Source organism: Aotus nancymaae, unplaced genomic scaffold, assembly GCF_030222135.1.
Source record: "Aotus nancymaae isolate 86718 unplaced genomic scaffold, 86718_ANA_hifiasm-v0.15.2.pri h1tg000057l, whole genome shotgun sequence".
NCBI lineage: Eukaryota > Metazoa > Chordata > Mammalia > Primates > Aotidae > Aotus > Aotus nancymaae.
The window spans coordinates 69,760,741-69,781,396 of NW_026988471.1; the positions used below are offsets into that span (position 1 = coordinate 69,760,741).

Genomic DNA, 20,656 nt, shown 5'->3' on the forward strand with positions numbered 1-20,656 from the left:
CATCCAGCCGACAGCCAGCTGGAAACTAAGACCATCAGTCCAAAAAAGTCCTAGAGGAAATGAATTCCACTAACATCACGTAAGTTTAGAGGCAGATCCTTCCCCAGTTAAGCCTTCCACTGAGAACCCAGCCCTGGCTGACACCTTGATTTCTGCCTTGTGAGAGACACTGAAGCAGAAGACTCAGTTAAGTCATATGCAGACTCGACTCCTGCCCACAGAAACCATGAGATAGTAAATGTGTTAAGTTGCTTAGTTTGTTTTAATTGGTTACACAGCAATAGATAAATAACATGGAGGCTTAGCATTCTATGGGCCCAGGCATACTTACCAATGGCCTTTTCTAGGGCATTCTGGAAATGCTGGAGAAATTAACACCTCTGGGATCAGCCCTCAACCAATGACCATTAGGAGTTTGTGGATAAAGAGCCTGGGTCACTCATCCCTGAGGGTTGGGAGAACACCACAATGTTCTCCATTGTCTCTCAGAGAGCCTCAGCAGGCTTGAGTCCCACAGCAGTAATCTACCTGCTCACTCATGTGTCTTTTATGGGCTTTTCTTCCCTGTATCCCTTTCCCACTCCCCTACAGGTGCTTCCCTGGCTTGCCTTCCAACTTACACTCATATCATGATCACTTTTAGGAGAACCCACTTTAAGATGGGGCAGGGAAGGGAAGACAGTGCTTTCAAAGGAAGACCACTGATAAATCATAAGTCTCAACATCCTGAAGATACCCAATATACGAAAGTTCACCAAGTCTATGGTTGATGCTGCTCTGGAAAGAGAACTGAATTGAGAGTCCAGGGACTAGGGCTCCAGTCTCAGTCCAGGGAGTATGTGGGCATAGGAAAGACCCTGACCCCTTATTCTCCCTTCCCAGCTATAAAGTGAGGGTAACAGCACTTGCCGTCTGTTATGGGCTGAATCACATCCCCCCTCAAATTTATATGTTGAAGTTCTAGCCCCCCAGTGCCTCACAATGTAACTATATTTGGACTTAAGTCCTTTAAAAAAGTAATTAAGGTAGAATGATGTCATATGTGTGGGCCCTAATCCAGTATGATGTCCTTATGAGAAATTTGGACACAAACTGGCATAAAGGGATGACCATATGAGGACACATCAAGAAGGTGGCCATCTACAATCCAGGAAGGAATCATATCTGCCCACACCTTGACCTCAGACTTTGAGCCTCTGGAACTGTAAGACAAGACATTTCTGTTGTTTACCATCACCACTGGGGATGCTTTATTATGGGAGCCCCAGAAAACTAATACATCCTCCAACTACCCAAGGTTGTCATGTAGACAAAATAGGACACCAAGCGAAAGCACTTATGGTCTTATTACTTATTGAGACAACCAGTGTAACCCTGGCCACACCAGGAAATAACCAGAGTGGTCCCAGAGACAGAGAGGTCCCAGACTTCAGTTCCCACCTTCACATAGGCCCAGACCTAGAGAGCTGTGGGTAGAACCATGTTGAGCCCTGCTAACATGTAAGTCCCTCTAGCGGAGGCCCTCATGGCCCCCGATGTTAAGTGCACTAGTTCCTTCTACCAGCCCTTAGGAATCCAAAAGAATTTTTTTTTTTTATGATCACCACTTGCCCAACAGGACTTATTATTCTGGAGTTGTTACTCCTAGAAGTTGCTAAAGCTTTTAAAGTCTGTCTTGAAACTTGGAGCTGATGCCTCAGATAGACCCATGGATTTGTTCCTGGTACCATGATTCTCTTACTACCCAATGCTTCTTAGGCAGCTAGACCAGCAGATAGTTCTCATTCTGATTCTGAGGAATTCCACTTAGGGTATATACAACTCACATTAGTAAGGGCTTCATCATCCTTACCCGGAGACCCAGTTCTATACAATGCCACATTCAAAAGAAATAATCCCACTGCCAATGCCTTGAAAAGTTCTGAAAGTCATTGAATAGATGGAAAGGAGAGGGAGCAGGGGAAATTCTCTTGTCGTCTTTGTTCAGTGTAGTCCTACACCAGTGGAAGTTGTCCTAGGAGTTCCTAACCCTTCTCCTACTTTCCAGAGCTTTTCTTCTGTACATAGCTCTCTTTCCTCTCTAATAAAGATGGTGATGTGGTTTGGCTGTGTCCCCACCCAAATCTCATCTTGAATGGTAGCTCCCATAATTCCCACTTGTTGTGGGAGAGACCCAGTGGGAGATAATTGAATCACATGGGTGGTTTCCCCAGTGCTGTTCTTGTGGTAGTGAATAAGTCTCATGAGATCCGATGGTTTTATAAGGGGTTTCCCCTTTTGCTTGGTTCTCATTTCTCTTGCCTGCTACCATGTAAAACGTCCCTTTGCTCTTCCTTCATCTTCCACCATGATTGTGAGGCCTCCCAGGCCATGTGGAACTGTGAATCCATTAAACCTCTTTTCCTTTATAAATTACCCAGTCTTGGGTACATCTTTGTTAGTTAGCAGTATGAGGACAAACTAATACAGCTAGTCTCCCCTTCTATTCTCCTTCCTTCTGTTCATTTACACCATTCCCCCTGATGAAGGCAAGGGACCCAAAGCCCAGCAGACAAGCAAACAAAACTACTCTTTAAATGGGGGGAAGGAAAAAGGCTGTGATCAAACATCCCAGAGTATCTGTGAGGGTATTTCAGAGTGAGATTAACATTTGACTCAGCAGACCAAGTAAGGCAGATTGTCCTCCCTACTGTGGGTGGCTTCTAGACTGCAACTTAAACCATTGGCTCTCCTGGTTTTCAGGCCTTTGGACTCAAGCTGTAACCCTCCCATTGGCTCTCCTGAATCTCCAACTTGCTCACTGCAGATCTTGGTACTTCTCAGCTTCCATAAATGCATGAGCCAATTTCTTACAATAAATAATCCCCTGTTGGTTCTTTTTCTCTGGAGACCACCAATGCAGATTTTGGCACCAAGAGTGGGATGTTGCTATAAGAAATACCTAACAATCTAGAAGTGGTTTCAGAACTGGGTAATTGATAGAAAATGGAAGAGTTTTAAGGTTTATGCTAGAAAAGGCCTAGATCGCCATAAAGGGACTGTTGGTAGGAATATGGATATTAAAGATAATTCTGGTAAGCATTCAGAAAGAAAAGAGAGCTAGAGAGAAGCATTCATCTTCTTAGAGAACACATAGATAATCATGAACAGAATGTTGGCAGGAATAAAGCTGAGGCACGAGAATCACTTGAACCTGGGAGGCAGAGGTTGCAGTTAACCGAGATTGCGCCATTGCACTCCAGCCTGGGTGACAGTGATACACCATCTCAAAAAAAAAAAAAAGTGATCCTGCTATACAGTGGCAAACAACCTGGCTGAATTACATTCTAGTGCTTTTGGGAAGGTAGAACTTGCAAGTGATAAGATTAAATATTTAGCAGAAGCAATTTCTAAACAAAGTATTAAAGGTGAGGTGTGGGTCCTCCTTACTGCTTATAGTAAAATTCGGGAGATGTGAGATGAACTGAAAAAGAAACGGAAAGCAAAAAGGAATCAGAGACCAGGTGCAGTGGATCACACCTGTAATCCCAGCACTTTGGGAGGCTGAGGCAGGCAGATCACTTGAGGCCAGAAGTTCAAGACCAGCATGGCTGACATGAGATCCTTTCTGTACTAAAAATACAAAAATTAGCTGGGCATGGTGGTGCATGCCTATAATCCCAGCCATTTGGGAGGCTGAGACATGAGAATTGCTTGAACCCAAGAGGGAGGTTGCAGAGAGCCAAGATTGTGCCACCGTACTCCAGCCTGGGTGGTAGAAATTCTGTCTTAAAAAAAGAAAAAAAGGTTCGGCATGGTGGCTCACACCTATAATCCCAGCACCTTGGGAGGCCGAGGAGGGTGGATCACAAGGTCAGGAGTTTGAGACCAGTCTGGCCAACATAGTGAAACCCCATCCCTACTAAAAATATGAAAAATTAGCCAGGTGTGGTGGTGTGTGCCTGTAATCACAGCTACTTGGGAGGCTGAGGCAAGAGAATTGAGTGACCCCAGTAGGCGGAGGTTGCAGTGAGCCAAGATTGCACCATTGCAGTCCAGCCTGGGCAACAGTGCAAGACTCCATCTCAAAAGAGAAAAAAAAAAGGCCAGGAACGGTGGCTCATGACTGTAATTCCAGCACTTTGGGAGGCCTAGGCAGGCAGATCACGAGGTCAAGAGATCAAGACCATCCTGGCTAAATATGATGAAACCCTGTCTCTACTAAAAATACAAAAAATTAGCCAGGCATGGTGGCACGTGCCTTTAGTCCCAGCTACTCGGGAGACTGAGGCTGGAGAATTGCTTGAACCTAGGAGGTGAAGGTTACAGTGAGCTGAGATCACGCCACTGCACTCCAGCCTGGGCAACAGAGTGAGATTCTGTCTCAAGAAAAAAAAAAAAACAAAAAAAAAACAGAAAAAAGGAACCAGAACTTGGGGACTTGGAAAAATTCTTAATCTACCCATATTACAAAAATTGAGACAGATTACTCTGAAGAGAACACTAAGGGTGTGGCTGAGCAACCATTTGATAAACTGATCATGAGTGTGACTCATATATTTAATTACCCACCTCAGCTGAAGCCAGGAAAACAGATGGGATTATACCAAAAGACACTGACAGTTGGAAAGAAAGGGGACGGAGAAAGTGGAAACGAATGAAGGCGGGCTGTTAGCCTTCTCAGATTGTATAGTACTAGACCATATCACTATTTGGCTGCAAACATGCACTATTATTTAAGCAAAGGAAAGAAATGACTTTTTTTTTTTTTTTTTTTTTTTTTTTTTTTTTTTTTTTGAGACGGAGTTTCGCTCTTGATACCCAGGCTGGAGCGCAATGGCGCGATCTCGGCTCACCGCAATCTCCGCCTCCTGGGTTCAGGCAATTCTCCTGCCTCAGCCTCCTGAGTAGCTGGGATTACAGGCACGCGCCACCGTGCCCAGCTAATTTTTTTTGTATTAGTAGAGACGGGGTTTCACCATGTTGACCAGGATGGTCTCGATCTCTTGACCTCGTGATCCACCCGCCTCGGCCTCCCAAAGTGCTGGGATTACAGGCTTGAGCCACCGCGCCCGGCCAGAAATGACTTTAATGATAATTCAGAGATCAGGGCTACCACTCAGTGCGGGAGCAAGGGGGTGGGCAGGAAGAGAGCCGAGTTCCTCCTCAGTTTCCAAAGGCAGGTCACCCTTCTCAGCCACAAGGATGACACTGCATCAAAGCAAAACAGATTTATTCTTCAGTCTTAAGATATAATGAAATTTGCCACAATAGGTTTTGGACTTGCTTAGGACCCATCAACCTTTTGTTTCCTATTTTTCATTTTTGGAATAGGAATGTCAATCCTACACCTGTCTCACCATTGTGTTTGGGATGCACTTAACTTGTCTGGTTTCAAAGGTTCGCAGCTGGAGAAAGACAGGAATCATAGCTTAAGTCTCACCCATAGCTGATTTAGATGATATTTACATGAGACTTTGTACTTTAATGTGAGAATGAATTTAGATTCTGGGGGCTGTTGGGGTGGAATGCATATATTTTGCATGTGATAAGAAAATGAATTTGGGGGAAAGGCTAAGGGCAGAATGCTATGGACAGAATATGTTCACCCAAAATTCATATATTGAGAGCCTAACCCCCAATGAGGCTGTATTTAGAGATAGGGTCTTTAGGAGGTATTAAGATTACATGATATAAGGGTGGAGCTCTAATCCAATAGGATTGGTGCCCTTATAAGAAGAAGGGGAACCAAAGTTACCTATCTCTCTGCCATATGAGGACACAGTGACAAGGCAGCCATCTGCAAGCCAGGAAGAGAGCCCTTATCAGAAACCAAACAATGCCAGACCATAATCTTGGACTTTCCAGCCTATAGAACTATGAGAAATAAATTTCTGTTGTTAAGCCACCCAGTCTATGGTATTTGTTATGGCAGCCTGAGCTAATTATACTTTCTGTGCCTTGATTTTCCCATCTGTGAAACAGGGATAATTATGCCTTCATCTTAGGCTTGTTGTAAGAATCAGTTAACACATGGAAAGCATAGAGAACAGAATCCAGCATATAAGTACTATGTCTTTGTGAGCAACGGTTATAAAGAAGTCTTTGTGCTCAAGGTGCTTGGCTGTCTACCTTGCACAAAAGGTACCATTTGGCCTTAGCTGGGTATTTAGAAACCCTTGAAAACTCTCACTCCCATTGGCCAATTCTTACAACTCTTCTAGCTTAAGTCTGCTTTTCTATTAAGGTTAATTTCTCTGGGAAGGATAACAGTAACTTATTTCTCAAAGCAATGAAAAAAAAAACGTGGACTGAAAGATATTAGATGTAGGTCCCCAGAGGATGATGATGAGTTGGAAGCAAAGGCTGAAGTCCCTGAAGCCTATTTCTTGGAAACATGAAGTTAAGTAGAAAATTGAGTGGCGTAAACTTGAGACAGGCAAGGCTATTTGAAAGGCTAATTGTTAAACTCTGAATTCTTGCAAAATTTCTTTTTTAAAAAAGAGATTCCAAAACTTTCAAGACTGCATTTATTTGTCTCTAGAAGGTAACCCTGGGTCTTTTCATTTTTCATACTTGTGGAAGTCTGAAACAGAGAAAAAATTCCATTATAAATAGTTAAAAATAAGAAAAGTTTATGCAAAGTTAATTTCATTGGTAATCAAAGATGTTTAAATTTAAAGATACCAATGTATTACCATTAAGACTCCATCTTTTAACAGCACTCATCTTAAGAATATGATGGAATTAGCACTCTTCTTATACAGTCGGTGGCGTTATAAAGTGGCACTATGCATCAAGTTATAGAATGACCTACCTGTGACTCAGCAGTTCTACTTCTGGGAATCTATCCTGCAAAAACAATACAAAATACAGAAAGGGCTAACACATCAGTTATTTGTCATGTTTATGAGAACAAAAGACTGAGAACATGGTAGCCAACAATAAGAAAATTGTCGCACTTAATGGGTCATGTAAACATGCCAGTGATAGAAAAATCAAGAACAGGTACACAATGTTATGTACCCAATGATAATTTTTTATTTTTGTTGCAAAGGAAAAGAACCTGGAAGGACTTTAATGTATTTCTATCAGTGGTTTTACTAGCGTGGCAAGATCATTTTGTCTCTGCTCAATTTTCTGAAGTCCTCAACTTGAAGAAAAAACAAACCCATGACTGAAAAATAAAGGCGTTCAAGTCATGGTCAGGCATTTTGGATACTGAAACCCAGTAAGTATATCACTGCAGATGTAAAGCACTGCAATCAAATGCTCTAACTTAGCCTTAAACATTAATCTATTTTCTAATCCACCCTCCTTTACATTTCAGGAAGGTGGCTAAAAAGAACTTGACACTATCACCCCATCCTCCTAACCCCAACACTTCATTGACTTGCAGATATTGGGCAAGATATTTCTGTTCCTTAGTTTCCTCACATGTAAAATAGATGTAATTGTTTGTATAGCACAGGATGGTTGTAAAAATTAAATGGGATAATATGTATACACTGCCAGGAAGAGTCTCTGACACAAAATATGTATGAGTAACTTTTTTTTCTAATCTTGATGGAGTCTTTCCATTATACATGTGATCAAGCTTGTTTTCTTTTTATAGTTCAGACTTAGCTTTAGAAGTTTTATTTTTTAAATACATTTTAATTTTTTAGATATTTAGTATGTTTTATACTTAAGAGACAAATTCATATATATTTACTTGAAGGATTAAATGATGACTATATCCTGCCTATAGTCTAGTGCATTTTAGAACGTTTGTTTTAGTTTGTTTTTAAGAGTTAGCTGGAAAATTTCAGAAATGCAATATTTAAGTATGAGAATAGGAAAACTTGCCGAGGTTTATAAATGTCTTTATTGTCACAGCTCATTAAAAATTGGCTATTGGTCTCATCTAAGCCAAAGAGTTTAAGGTCCAAGAAGAGGGTAGTCTGAAGAATAGAAACCCAGTTTGCTGCTTAATGTCTTTAAGAAGGCAGGCACACTCCAATTGTTGGCGGTGTGGCTGCAGAATTTGACATATTTTCCAATGTACATTCCTCCACCCACTGAGCCAGGCTTGGTGAGGAAGATGGGGGTAAATAGAAATCCTTGCTCACTCAGCTTTAGAGTTCAATCCTCGTGCCTGCAATAGTCTGAAAAGCAAGGCTCACCTTTCCAAGTCCCAGAGAACCACAAGCATAGGCACTATCACAGCACTAGCCCCGAAGTCCCCAAAGTTTAGAGAGCACAGTAAAATCCCAGAGCTATAAATGCAGTCACTGGAGCAGCATTCCTCTGAGCTACTGTGCCCTTAGTCCAAGGAGCAAAACCCAACACCTTACCAGGTGAGATATGCTACCGTGGTCCAATAAGGAGTGGGGACAACTGGGACAAACCAGAAAGCACCCACCCCATTAAAAGGGAAACAACTCTGTAAAATACTGGGCTGACTAACCTCATCAGAATATGCCTCAGAGGCTCTCAGTGAACCCTGGGGCAGATGACTGTGAGACCTATCACTTACTGTGGTAGAATTTTTACAATTGCATCGAGCCATGACCTGGGGGAAATGTGAGATGGAAGACAGAAGAAAGAGGCTTCGGGACTTTCCCAAGGTGCTAATGAATTCATCCCAACTAGCCAGACCATCTCATTTCAGAGCTTAAACTGCTATAGGAAGAAATGTCCCCAGTGACTAATTTCACAGATTACCACAACTTGTAATAGGGGTGGTAGGAATCACCCATCCACACAGACTTTCTCTCAAGAACTCTTTCAAGGATATTCCCGTGACATGCCAAAGTTTGGAAGTATTCAATGGCAGCATACTCAGACCCCTGTAGCAGACACTTATGTCTCTCCATATGTCCCTTTCCAAAGGCCCTCAAACTCCAGCGCTCTTGGCATCTTACTCCAAAATTGAGGGTGGTCTTTGTCTAGAGACATGGTCTCTACAGTGTCACGGGCAACTCTGAACAAAATTTAGAGCCATACATGATATGAAATGCCTGAGCCATAACCACAGGTGGCAAATAGAAGGAATAAACAATGGCAAGACAATGAACACCCTGACATCCAGCAATGCCAACCCCAATATGGCAAAAACTTACACTTTGAAGCTCCAATTTTAAACAAGCCTCTCCTGGACCTTGAAATTAATTTTTCTCCCTACCAACACCTTATGCTGTGGCTTCACATGGCTCATGGCCCTCTCCATCCACGTAAATACTTGCCAATTCATTCCCTGAGTGAACCTGCTCTGGCCCCAGAAGTTAATCTCCATCCCTGTCATCAGCAGATTCTCATGTACTTCATTCGGGACTTTGCCTTTCAGGAATGTTGTTGATCTTGCACAGTCTGCTCTGACCCCATCTCCAAATCCCTCAAAATGCCCATCCCTGTCACCACCAGGATTTCACTCCCTGGGTCCTCATCAAGGGCAGGGAAAAGGGTGCCACTCCTGCAAACTGAAGCTGGAGACGGCCTGGCTCCCAAATCTTAAGCTCCCCTGCATATGAGCATTTCTGTCCAATGAACCATATTAACTGTCACTAGATCTCCAGTTGGGTCAGGATCCTGAAATCTTGTCCCTTCAGGAAAGCTGGGTTGAACCTTTTTATGGGGATCCTTTTGTCAAATAAGGGTCAGCCTGAGCATCACTTCCTGGGACCCTTTTTATCTTGGGCCCATCCTGGTTCCCGATTGTAAAATGCAAGCTTTTAATAAAGTTAACAAAGGTGATATTGAATAATTGCTCAACTCATGTATAATTAAAGATCTCAGAGATAAATGTTCACAAAGAGAAAACTAGCCAGAAAGATGGCTGCACAGTAGGTACTTCAAAGAAAAAGTGAGTTCCCCTTCTCTCTCCTAAACAATTCAGTACTAATGTCATTAGCTGGGTCACAGGTAGTGAGAAGCCCTAGTGACCCAAAGTGAGGTGGTATCAGAGCCCAAGTGGGGTGAGATGGCACCCACATATAGAGGCAGCCCAGCATAGGATATCAGAGACCCAGCAGATAAGGGGCATGTTCACACAGGGGAGGTGGTACAGTGCAAAAGTGGTAGAGCCCAATCAGGGTGGGAATGGCAGCCCCATGGAAGGGGTGGAGGCCTGGCCTGGGGACTCAGAGCCCAAGCTGGGTAAGAAGTCCATGGAAAGGGGCAGTTCAGCATGGAGTGGAAAAACCCAGGCACTTGTGTGTGTAGGTGATTTAGCCAGAGCAGAGAGCGGAGGAATCCACATTTTGAGGGACTTGCGTGGAATGTCAGAGCCACGAAGGAGGTTTTTATGGAGGTACAGTTTGCCATGAGTGTTAAAGTTCAAAGGACTGAGAAGAACAGCCATGTGGTGAGGGGATGGCAACAGAGATGGAAGATGGGTTATACACAGGGGACATCCTCAGACGTGGCTGATTCCAGGGCTGGGATAGAAAAGTACAAGATGAGGTTGGAACATCTTCTTCCAGAAAGAAAATGATCAAATAATGATGATGACATGTCAAACAGAAGGGTTCAGCTTAAGGAGTTTTCGCTGGCCATAGTGGGGACAATTTGAGCAATAAATAATTATAGTATATAATAATTCACTGAATGGAAAATCATGAGCTCATACTAATATAAAAATGTCCATATAAAAACAACCAAAATGTTCTAAAATATTTAAGTGAACAATTAAACTGTGGTGCATCCACACGGCAGATTACACAGCATAAAGCCAAGGAAGAGACCATTAATACAGCAACATGGATGATCTCAAGGGCATCATCTGAGTGGGAAACAACCAACTCTAAAAATCACATAATGTATGGTTTCATTTTTATAGCATTCCCAAGATAAATTATAGAGGTGGAGAAGAGATTAGTGATGTCCAGGGGTTTGGAAGAATGGAGTGGCAGGAGCAGAGTGCAGGTATGACCATAAAGGGGCAGCACGAAGATCTTTGTGGTGATGGAACAGTTCTGCATCTGGATTGCAAAGGTGATTCCATGAATCTACACATGTGATAAAACAACATACAACTATGCATACATGGTACCAATGTCAATTTCCTGGTTTTGATATGATACTATAGTTATGGAAGGTGCAACCATTGGGGAAAATTGGGCTAAGGATGCACAGCACTTCTCTGAACTATTTTTGCAACTTCCTGTGAATCTATAATTATTTCCAAATTACAAATTTGATAAATATAGAATGTTTGATGATTAATGAGATATTTACATAGTTTCAAAACACCTCCTCATAAAATAAGACTAACTTTAAAGTGAAAAAGCTTGGCAGTCCCACCGTAAGCAAGTGATCAAAGTGAATATTGTTAGAAATAGAATAAATCAAATCTGCCCTCATGTAATAGGACGCAATGAGTGGAAAACAGCATCACTTTTGTTATTCCTGCCAACGATGCATCTCTGAATCTAATCAAAAGGAAACAGACAAATACAGATCAAGACACACACTATAAAACAACTGGCCTGTGATCTCCAAACATGTCATGGTTATAAGTCACAGAAGCACCAAGAAACTCTTCTTCCAGACTGAAGGAGCCATGGCAACAAAATGTAATTCATGATTCTCAACTGGGTCCATTCGCTAGAAGAGACGTTATTGAGACTAGTGGTGAAACTTGAATGGGACCTGAGGATTGTATGGCAGTAATACGACAACATTAATTACCAGACTTAGTGGTTGCATTGTGGCTATGCAAAGGAATGTCCTATTTGTAAGAAATGTACACTGAAGCCTTAGGGGTGATAGAACATCAGGTTGGCAACTGACCCTCAAATGGGTCAGAAAAAAAGTTCTTTGTACTGTAACTGCAACCCTTCTATAAGTTGACTATTGTTTCAGACTAATTTTTTAAATTTTAAAAATGAATGGCCAGGCACAGTGGCTCACGTCTGTAATTCCACCACTTTGGGAGGCCAAGGTTGGCGGATTATGAGGTCAAGAGATCAGGACCGTCCTGGCAAACATGGTGAAACCCCATCTCTACTAAAAATACAAATTTAGCCAAGCGTGGTGGTGGGCACCTGTAGTCCCAGCTTCTCGGGAGGCTGAGGCAGGAGAATTGCTTGAACTCGGGATGTGGAGGTTGCAATGAGCCGAGATCATGCCACTGCACTCCAGCCTGACAACAGGGTGAGACTCTGTCTCAAAAAAAAAAAAAAAAAATGATTTGAAAATGAAAGGATGAAAAATCTTTGACAAAACTGAGGAAATCTTAGAATGCCTCTGCAAAAAATGGCCCTCTTTACAATCAGGCCTCAGAAGTCACATTTGACAGAAGTGACATGCACTGTCCATAAAAATCTTAAATGTGGAGACCTCCTTGGTTCATTCTACAAATTAGCACTCTTCCAATTAAAAACAAACTTGGTTAAAAAGACTAAAAATTAAGTATTTTATTCCCTTTTTTGAATAAAATTTCCAGTCAGAACATTTCTGGCTGGAAACATTAGATTCCACTCTAAATTAGTGTACCCTACGTGGCCTATGCCCAGGATCAATTATCCTTGCAAAACAAGGACCTCTCACCATATGTACTTGCTAGTAGTACTGCCAAGCACAGGTCTGCTCTGCTACTGCAGAGGTTCCTGTCCCAGCCCAGGTCCAACAGGACTGGCAGGAAGCTGTAGCCAGGTGGCTCAACATGAGAATGATATGATGATATCTACTGGACAAGGATCAATGAGGATTCAGTGCAAATAAGATTTTCACCTTGATACTAGCATTTGCAGAAGCATTACTCTTATTAACTTAGATAGTCAGGTTCCAGGTCTAGCTCAGGTCATTTCTTCACTCATTTTTATTTTTGAGACAGCGTCTCGCTCTGTTGCCCAGGCTGGAGTGCAGTGGCATGATCTCAGCTCACTGCAACCTCCCCTCCCAGGTTCAAGCCATTCTCCTGCCTCAGCCTCCTGAGTAGCTGGGACTACAGGTGCCCGCCACCACACCCAATTTTTAGTAGCAATGGGGTTTCACCATGTTTCCCAGGCTGGTCTTGAACTCCCGGTCTCAGGTGACCCACCGCCTCGGCCTCCCTAAGTGTTGGGATTAAAGCGTGATCCACCGCGCCTGGCCCCACTCTTTTGTTGCTGTTGTTGTTCCTAGTCATTCCATGTCAGCTCATGTAGTAGCAACAGGAATTCTGTCTCCTATGGGTTGACTGGCCAGGGAAATCTTACATGTCAAGTGGTCAGAATATGAAAATCTAGACTGAGCATATGCACAAATGAATCCTTAGAACACATTTATCAAACCAGAAATGGAAGCCAAGGCCGCCCCCAACCCCGGCTCTCCCCACCCCACAGCCAGCAGGAAGCCTGGTGGACCTCAAATCAGAGCACAGCATTGGTGAAAGCCAAGTGAGAAAACTCAAAACACTGGCTACAGACAAAGCTGGGATGTCTGCAGCTTATTATTGCTCATTAATCAATGTTGACTGCTCGTGAGTCAAAAAAATTTGATATCTGTCGAAGTGACATGACAGGTACTATGCCAGATACTTTGCTGACATGATATCATTTGAAGTTAGTTATCTTATATACAAGGTAAGTACAATTATTATACCCATTCCTCAGATGGGGAAACAGAGGATTAGAGGAGTTCAGTAGCTCATGCATGGTTACACAGTTAGCAAGTGGTAAAACCAGGGTTTAAACTTCAGCAATCTGTCTCCAGAGCCTGCTCTCAGCTGCTCCCCTAAACTGCCTTCCTCCAACTACCATTCATGACTCCACAGCGCTCACTGTTCCTTATATCACACCATGCAACATGTCTGTTACAGCATGCTTGCATCACATTCCTATACATCTTTCTTATTTCAGTAGTAATTGCGTTGCAGGGTAGGATAGAGCAGGGGGCCTCATGTATGTATACTAGTCCACAACAAGAACAGAAAGTCTACTTCTGGACTTAGAGAAGCACGCTGCTACTTCTAGCTGTTTCTTTAGTTGACAAAATAGTAAGAGACAATGAACACTTTTGTTATTTCACTTAAAATGTTGCCTTACAACCAGCACCACCACACTCCCCCACCCTCCCCCCGCCCGGCCACCACCAAAAAAAAGTAACGCCATGCATGCATCTTTATGTATGTCAAGCTACTCACTTTTTCTGGCGACCATAGAGTCCAGAAAACCTTTTGGTGGGTTAAATAAGATTATTAAAAAGATAAACTTAGGTCTGTATTGGGTGGTTCTGGTGGAATTTCCCCTTCCCAGGAGCTGCTTACCAGTTAATTTAGAAACAAAATAATCTCCCAAACTAGTAAATCCCACTGCCCCACCCAGGAGCTTTCATAAAATTATCTTGTTTTCATCATGTTTTAGCATGGAAAAATGACCCATACCTCAAAGTACACATTTTAAGGTTTTTGATATCTGTATGGCTATTTAAGAAGAAATATTTTACCAGACTTCTGGTTGGGGACATGACTCCAGTTGTAGACAACACTCTCTGGCGACAAGAATGTGCCGGCTCACCACTGCCACCATCTGCCCAAGGCTCTTCCTCTTCATTCTTCAAGCTGAAAGCACAGCCGATACCTTGGATGATGTTTCTTGATAGCTCTCTAGCGGAGGATATATGAGGTTCAGAAGTGCTGCTACTATAGCTCTGCTCATCTGGGTCTTGTTTCTGGAAACCATATTTAGTTGTCAAATGGTATAATATGACAGAAAGATTTTGATGACTTAAATCAATATATTTCAAAGTTTTATTGATGAGGTTTCATTTAAGTGATAAAGGCAATGCTTAAGTTATTATGGAGAGAAAAGCATAATTCAATTGACCATATTTTGTTCTCCCATAATCTTAAAATGTTATGCAATAGGCAACTGCTTTAAAAATATTATGGCATGGAATAGATCCTATATTTTACAATGAATAAAGCACTTCAGATACACAATTAACATGCAAGGAAAAACTAAGGTAGCCACCTGCACATGTTCAAACACTGTGACCATATCACAACCCAAGCATCCAGTTTGGCCAGTAGGATAATCCACTCCTGCCACTACAGAATGTAGCTTCCTGGCAGTCACCTGGCTAGGACTAACGGAGAAGAAAAACACATTCAAAGGTACTATGCTATGCCTGGCTATTTCTGCCCCAAATTTCTAGGATAATTGTTTCTTTTCTCTCTAGTATCTCTCCTTCTGTTCCTAAACATGATCAAATTTCTACTTAGGAAAGACCTTCACTTGATCTAACAGCTTTTCTTTCTGCCTTTTTTTGGGTGGGGCGGGGCAGGGTGGGGTGGAGATTCTTCTTTCCACTCTTGGACTTCTAGGTTAAATGGACTTGAAGTTTGCCGCCTTTCTCTGAATCTGTGTGGATTCCAGATATTTACCAATAACGCACCCTCAATCTCCTCCAAGTTGATGTCCAGCCCACTTCTGTTTCCCTTTCCCAGACCCGGCCTTCTTCAGCCTCTCTGTAGCCTCTCACCTTTGATTTCCCAAGGTTCTCTCCTCCTCAACTTTACGACCCCATTGTGTTCCTCTTCTTGCCACGTTCTAATGATGATTCCTTCCTCCTACCAACAGAGTTGCTTAGGGCTCACTTCTAAGGCCTTTTCTCTCTTCCTATTTTGTCTCCCCAGATGACTGATTCATTTTCAGCCCATCAGTGTTTGCCTCTCCCTGGAACAAGTCCGTAAAACCAGCCCACACTTCACAATGCCTGATGGACACTTCTGAGCTATCCCACTCATAATGGTGGTAGCACTATGATGCTTCACAATTTACAGGGCCATTTGTGTCCTTCCTGCTGAATAGTTGCAAAACCCCATGAGACTGGTATCACCAGACCCTTGCTGAGCTCTTCAGCTGGCCTCAGGGAGGGTCTCTCCTAAGAGAGGTCCCTTGGGGAAAAGAAATGCCGCTTCCTTCCTGTGTCGTGTCTGATGTGCATTCTGCTATAGGGAAACAACAAAAGCGCTTTTAGGAAAGCCTCCTCCTAAGTTTAACTATAGAAATCCTATCAAAGATTCAACAGTCAGGAGGAGCTAGGTGCCCTGGACAGTGACCAGAGGCAAGTAAAGTTGGTCAGGGACTCAACTCCAAAGCTCATATAGATCTGGGTTCAAATCCCAGTCCTGACATTTCATAGCTGTGTGGCCCTTAACTATATTTTGGTTTCTCTCTCTGTAAAATGAGGGTCAGAAAAATAGCTCAGAGGATTGTTATTAACTGGAAAGTATACATATGTCACTGGGCAGTGTCTGGTACATAGAAAAGGCCTACTAAATGGTGGCTATCATCATTCTAAAATCTTACACCTTTACCTCTGAGTCTTCGGCTTCTTCCAAAACATGACTGAGAACCTGTATATATTCAGTAGCGCCTTTAAGGATATCAACTTTGCTGGGCTTCCTGCTTTGGGGAAGAAATGGCACAAGTGCCTTCAATTTGGCAAAACCACGGTTGAGATTTTTTATCTAGAAAACAAAAAGCACAGTGACACAGAGAAGCCAGTTTATAGAGACATCTCCCCAAACTACTGAAGGGGGTTGTTTCCACAGCCTTCTTGCCTGGGTGCAAATCTAAACAGGCATATGCCCCAAAGAGTCACTGCTCCACCAGCAGTGCAGTTCATTGCAAAGGAAGATAAAATGGCATAAACTTGGCACTATGGGCAGATGGGCTGCAAGGTGTGTTCATGTTCATGCTGACCTCACTCCTCTTCCTGTGACAGCATACCCACTGTATCATAATGCAGAGGCAGCAGAGGAGTGAGTGGCTGAAATCTGAGTCAACTACACCCAGATTTAAAATCCAGGTCTATCATTTACAAGAGTGTGTGGAATACTTCACATCACTAAGCCTCAGTTTGTTCATCTGCAGAGTGGAAAATATCTTAAAGCTTTTTGGGGGGTGTGATTAAGTGATATAATGTACACGTAAGACACCTCACCCGAACCTGGCACATAGAAAGCCCTCAAGAAGTGGTATTGCTGCTGATGAATCAAATGTGCAAACACCTGTCAACTCAAGCACTGAGCCATCAACTCCTTCAACCTCTTTCCCCACTGAGTTAATGATATAGAGGCAAAGAGAATCCAGAGAGTTGGTGAGACTTCCAAGGCTTATATTTTTCTCCCTTCTCCAGAGTCTAATTCCTGTCTCTGAAGGCCTATAATTCTGATGGTCATCCCCCTGGGAGACATAGGCCCTGGGAGAGCTGGCTTCCACTATACCACAAAGCCAATATACATTGAGTATATCCTACTCTGGAGCAAACCGGACAAAGGACATAGTTGGCCAATTCACAGGAGAATACAACAACCAGTCAGTGTATAAAAAAAGTTAACTTTAATAGTCAAAGAACTACAAACTAAAACAGAAATTAGATACCATTTTTCATATATCAAAGAGGCTAACATTTTTATCATACCCAGGATCACGGATAGCATGAAAAATAGAACAGTCCTAGACATGTAAGGGAGAATAAAAATGAGTAAACCTAACTAGAAAGCAATTGGGTAACTTGTATCAAAAGCCATTCAATTGTATATGTCCTAAGTCCCAGTAATTTCACTTGTAGCATTTTATTCTAAGGAAATTATCAGACACACACATAGAGTTACACCAATACTTAGGTACCAGTAAGAAGCTACAAACAGCAAACATGCCTAACAATAAGAGACTGAATACATTATGGTCCGTTTTTAGACCAACTATGCAGTCAAAAACTGTTCTTTGAAAGAATACTTAAGAATATAAGAAAATGCTTTTGATAGTGTTAAGTGGGAAAAAATTACAAAAATATGTACTGAATGAAAATTTTGTAAAATTATAAATTTATATTTATATTAAATATAACTTTACAAAATTATCATTCAGTACATATTTATATTCATTTATATATTATATATAATTTTGTAAAATTACATAATTTTACAAAATTGCCATTCGGTACATATATTATAGTTTTGCAAAATTATATATGAATGTATATATATAATTTTACAAAATTGTCATTCAGTACATGTGTTTGTAATTCCTTCCACTCAACATTATCAAAAGCATTTTCATATATATATGAATACACACAACTAGAAAAAAAGACTGGGAGGATATACACAAAAACGTTCACAGTAGTTATATCTGTGTTGTATCTCTTAACCTTTTCAGTCATGTCTGTCTTTTCCAGGTATGTTAACCTTATTATAAAGAACAATAAAGCTTATTAGTGTTTTAGTGAATAAAACCAGGACAGATTCTCTGGAAAAGACAATTCCTTTCTGGTGGGAAGGACCACTTAAAATATTAGATTACAGGCCGGGCGTGGTGGCTCACACCTGTAATCCCAGCACTTTGGGAGGCCGAGGCAGGTGGATCACGAAGTCAGGAGTTCAAGACCAGCCTGGCCAACATGGTGAAACCCCGTCTCTACTAAAAATACAAAAATTAGCCGGGTGTGGTGCATGCCTATAGTCCCAGCTACTTAGAGAAGTCTCCTACTCTTCTGTCGTTCTTTCTTCTCTTGCCCTCTTCCTGCAAAGCTCCTGCTTGCTTCACTGGGGCATTTCTAAAAGGCCTGGGGTGCCTAGGAACAGCCCTCAGCGGAACTTCCCTTCCCAGTCCCAGGCCTAACTGTGCGCTCTGCTCCCTCTTCCACCCCTCACCCTTCCCTCTCCTGGATTCGCCTCTGCTGCAACCAAACCCGTAGAATGCAAACGCTAGGAACCGAGACCATGTCTCCCAAACTTGGGGCAGAGTTTCGTTAGCGATAGTAAAATCTACCAGCAGGTGCCGCTCCAACCACGGCCCACGGGGACCCTTCCCGTTTGCGAGTCGCTGCGACCCGGCCGGGGAACAGTCATTTTATATTGACAGTTGAGTGGGACTCTTGGGTGCACACTGCGACGTCGTGTTTTGTGACTTTAAAGAAAAGTAACTTCCGTCAGGCCCCACTTTCTCCTCACCCTCGTGTCTGCTTCGAGGCCGAGATGCAGAAGGCAAGAAAAAGGAGCGAAGGGGATCCCCGCGCGCCCCAAGCACCCTCCCGCGCCCACGGTGTGAGGTGAAAGCGCACCTCCCGCACGTGAAGCTTGTAAAGCTCTTGCCCAGGGAGACATTTTGGAAGTTGTCAGGGCCCCATTTCTGTCCCCTCCCGGACCCGGGTCCTGCACAAATCCCTGAGGGTTAGCGGGTGAGGCGGCCACCGCAGCAGCCGCCAACGAGCAGCAGAGGAAGGAGGCCACTACCATTCTCCCGACCCTCTGGGGGCGCGGGAGGCCCCGGGAGCTGCAAGTCGCCTCCAGCGGGCCCCGGTGTTGACCAGGTGTTTGGTGGTGAAGCGGGGACGTGGGGGGCGGGCGTGGACCCCGGGGACCCCTCACCCGCTCGCGCTCCTTAGCGTTGGCCACGCGCCGCCGCTCCAGCACCAACTGGAGGTCTTCGGTGGAAGAGTAGCCGCCTGAGGGCAGCCGTTTGAGCCTGCAGATGGCGGCCAGCTGGGGCAGCGGCCCGAACTCCTCCCGCAACACGTCCTCCAACACCTCCGCCTGCGGGACGCCCAGGAGCGCGGGCGTCGCGGCGCGGAGATCCAGGGTGCCGGGCGCGGGGTCCATGGCGGGGCGGAGGCTGCGGAGGCCGGGCTTTCACCCGCTCACCTGGGGCCGCACGAGGCCCGGGCGGGGGCGGGGGCGGAGGCTGGACCACCTGCGCCCATTCGCCGTCCGTTTATTCCAATCCCCGCCAGCTCTTTGGAGGCTGCGTCCAGGTGTCGCGTTGAACCAGCCGCACAGGTGCGAATCAGGAGCGCTGGCACACTGGAACCGCCCGGGGAGTGGTGGTGGTGTTTTTCCCGATCCACATGCCAGGGTTCCAGTCCCCTAAATTCCCGTTTCATCAGTCCGGGTTGGGGCCTGAGTTTCTGAATATGTGTATACAGAAAAATGTAATGGATATCCACAAAACGTTTTGAAAAATTCATTTTGAAAAGTTGCAGGGAAAATGGCAAAAAGAGTTTCAAAGAGCTCCTGTGTCACCTTCGCCACGCTACTTACTAACTTTTCACGTTTGCTCCATCGCCCCTCTTTCTCGCTGTGAATATTATTTTTTATTATTGTTTTTCCATTCTATTTGAACTATTCTTTTTCTTTTTTTTTCTTTTTTGTGGGCGGGGAGATACATCGTTTTATTCATTTTTCCCCTTTCCCACACAGACCTTTATTGTCAACACAGCCAAACACAGTTGTTACTTCAGAAAATGTGCTGGAAAATAGCGATCTCAAACTTGTTTAACAGCGGAGTACAATTTAATACTTTAGAAATTCTATAACTAGCTACAGCTTCTGTTTTGACTAGATTACTCATGAGAGTTTGTTTCTCTGGAGGTTATCAATGTAACTGGAACATTCTGCTCTTGCAACTGGAAATCAGACATGTTTCTAGAAGCCCTCTGTAAAATCCTTCCAAGCGTAGAAATACATTTTTTTGTTTGTTTGTTATGTGGGTAAATTGTGTGTCCCAAGGTATGGTGTACAAATGATCCCGTCGCCTATGTAGTGAGCATAGTACCCAATAGGTATCCTTCCAACCCCTGCCCCCCTCTTACCTCCCCCTCAAGCAGACCCCAGTGTCTATTGTTCCCATATTTGTGTTCCTGTGTATTCAATGTTTAGCTCCCACTTATAAAGTGAGAGCATGCAGTGTTTGGTTTTCTATTC

General features: G+C 43.4%; 1 protein-coding gene across 1 annotated transcript; it reads right to left on the minus strand.

The window, feature by feature from the left end:
• Positions 1–6,492: 6,492 nt before the first annotated feature.
• FIGLA (folliculogenesis specific bHLH transcription factor) lies at positions 6,493–19,558 on the minus strand. Its single transcript, XM_012475617.2, has 5 exons — positions 19,325–19,558; positions 16,265–16,417; positions 14,389–14,613; positions 6,797–6,831; positions 6,493–6,565 (listed from the first exon to the last, which is right to left on the minus strand). The coding sequence occupies exons 1-5, from the start codon at positions 19,553–19,555 to the stop codon at positions 6,550–6,552; spliced, it is 660 nt and encodes a 219-aa protein (XP_012331040.1). The 5' UTR covers positions 19,556–19,558; the 3' UTR covers positions 6,493–6,549.
• Between the last annotated feature and the right edge of the window lie 1,098 nt (positions 19,559–20,656).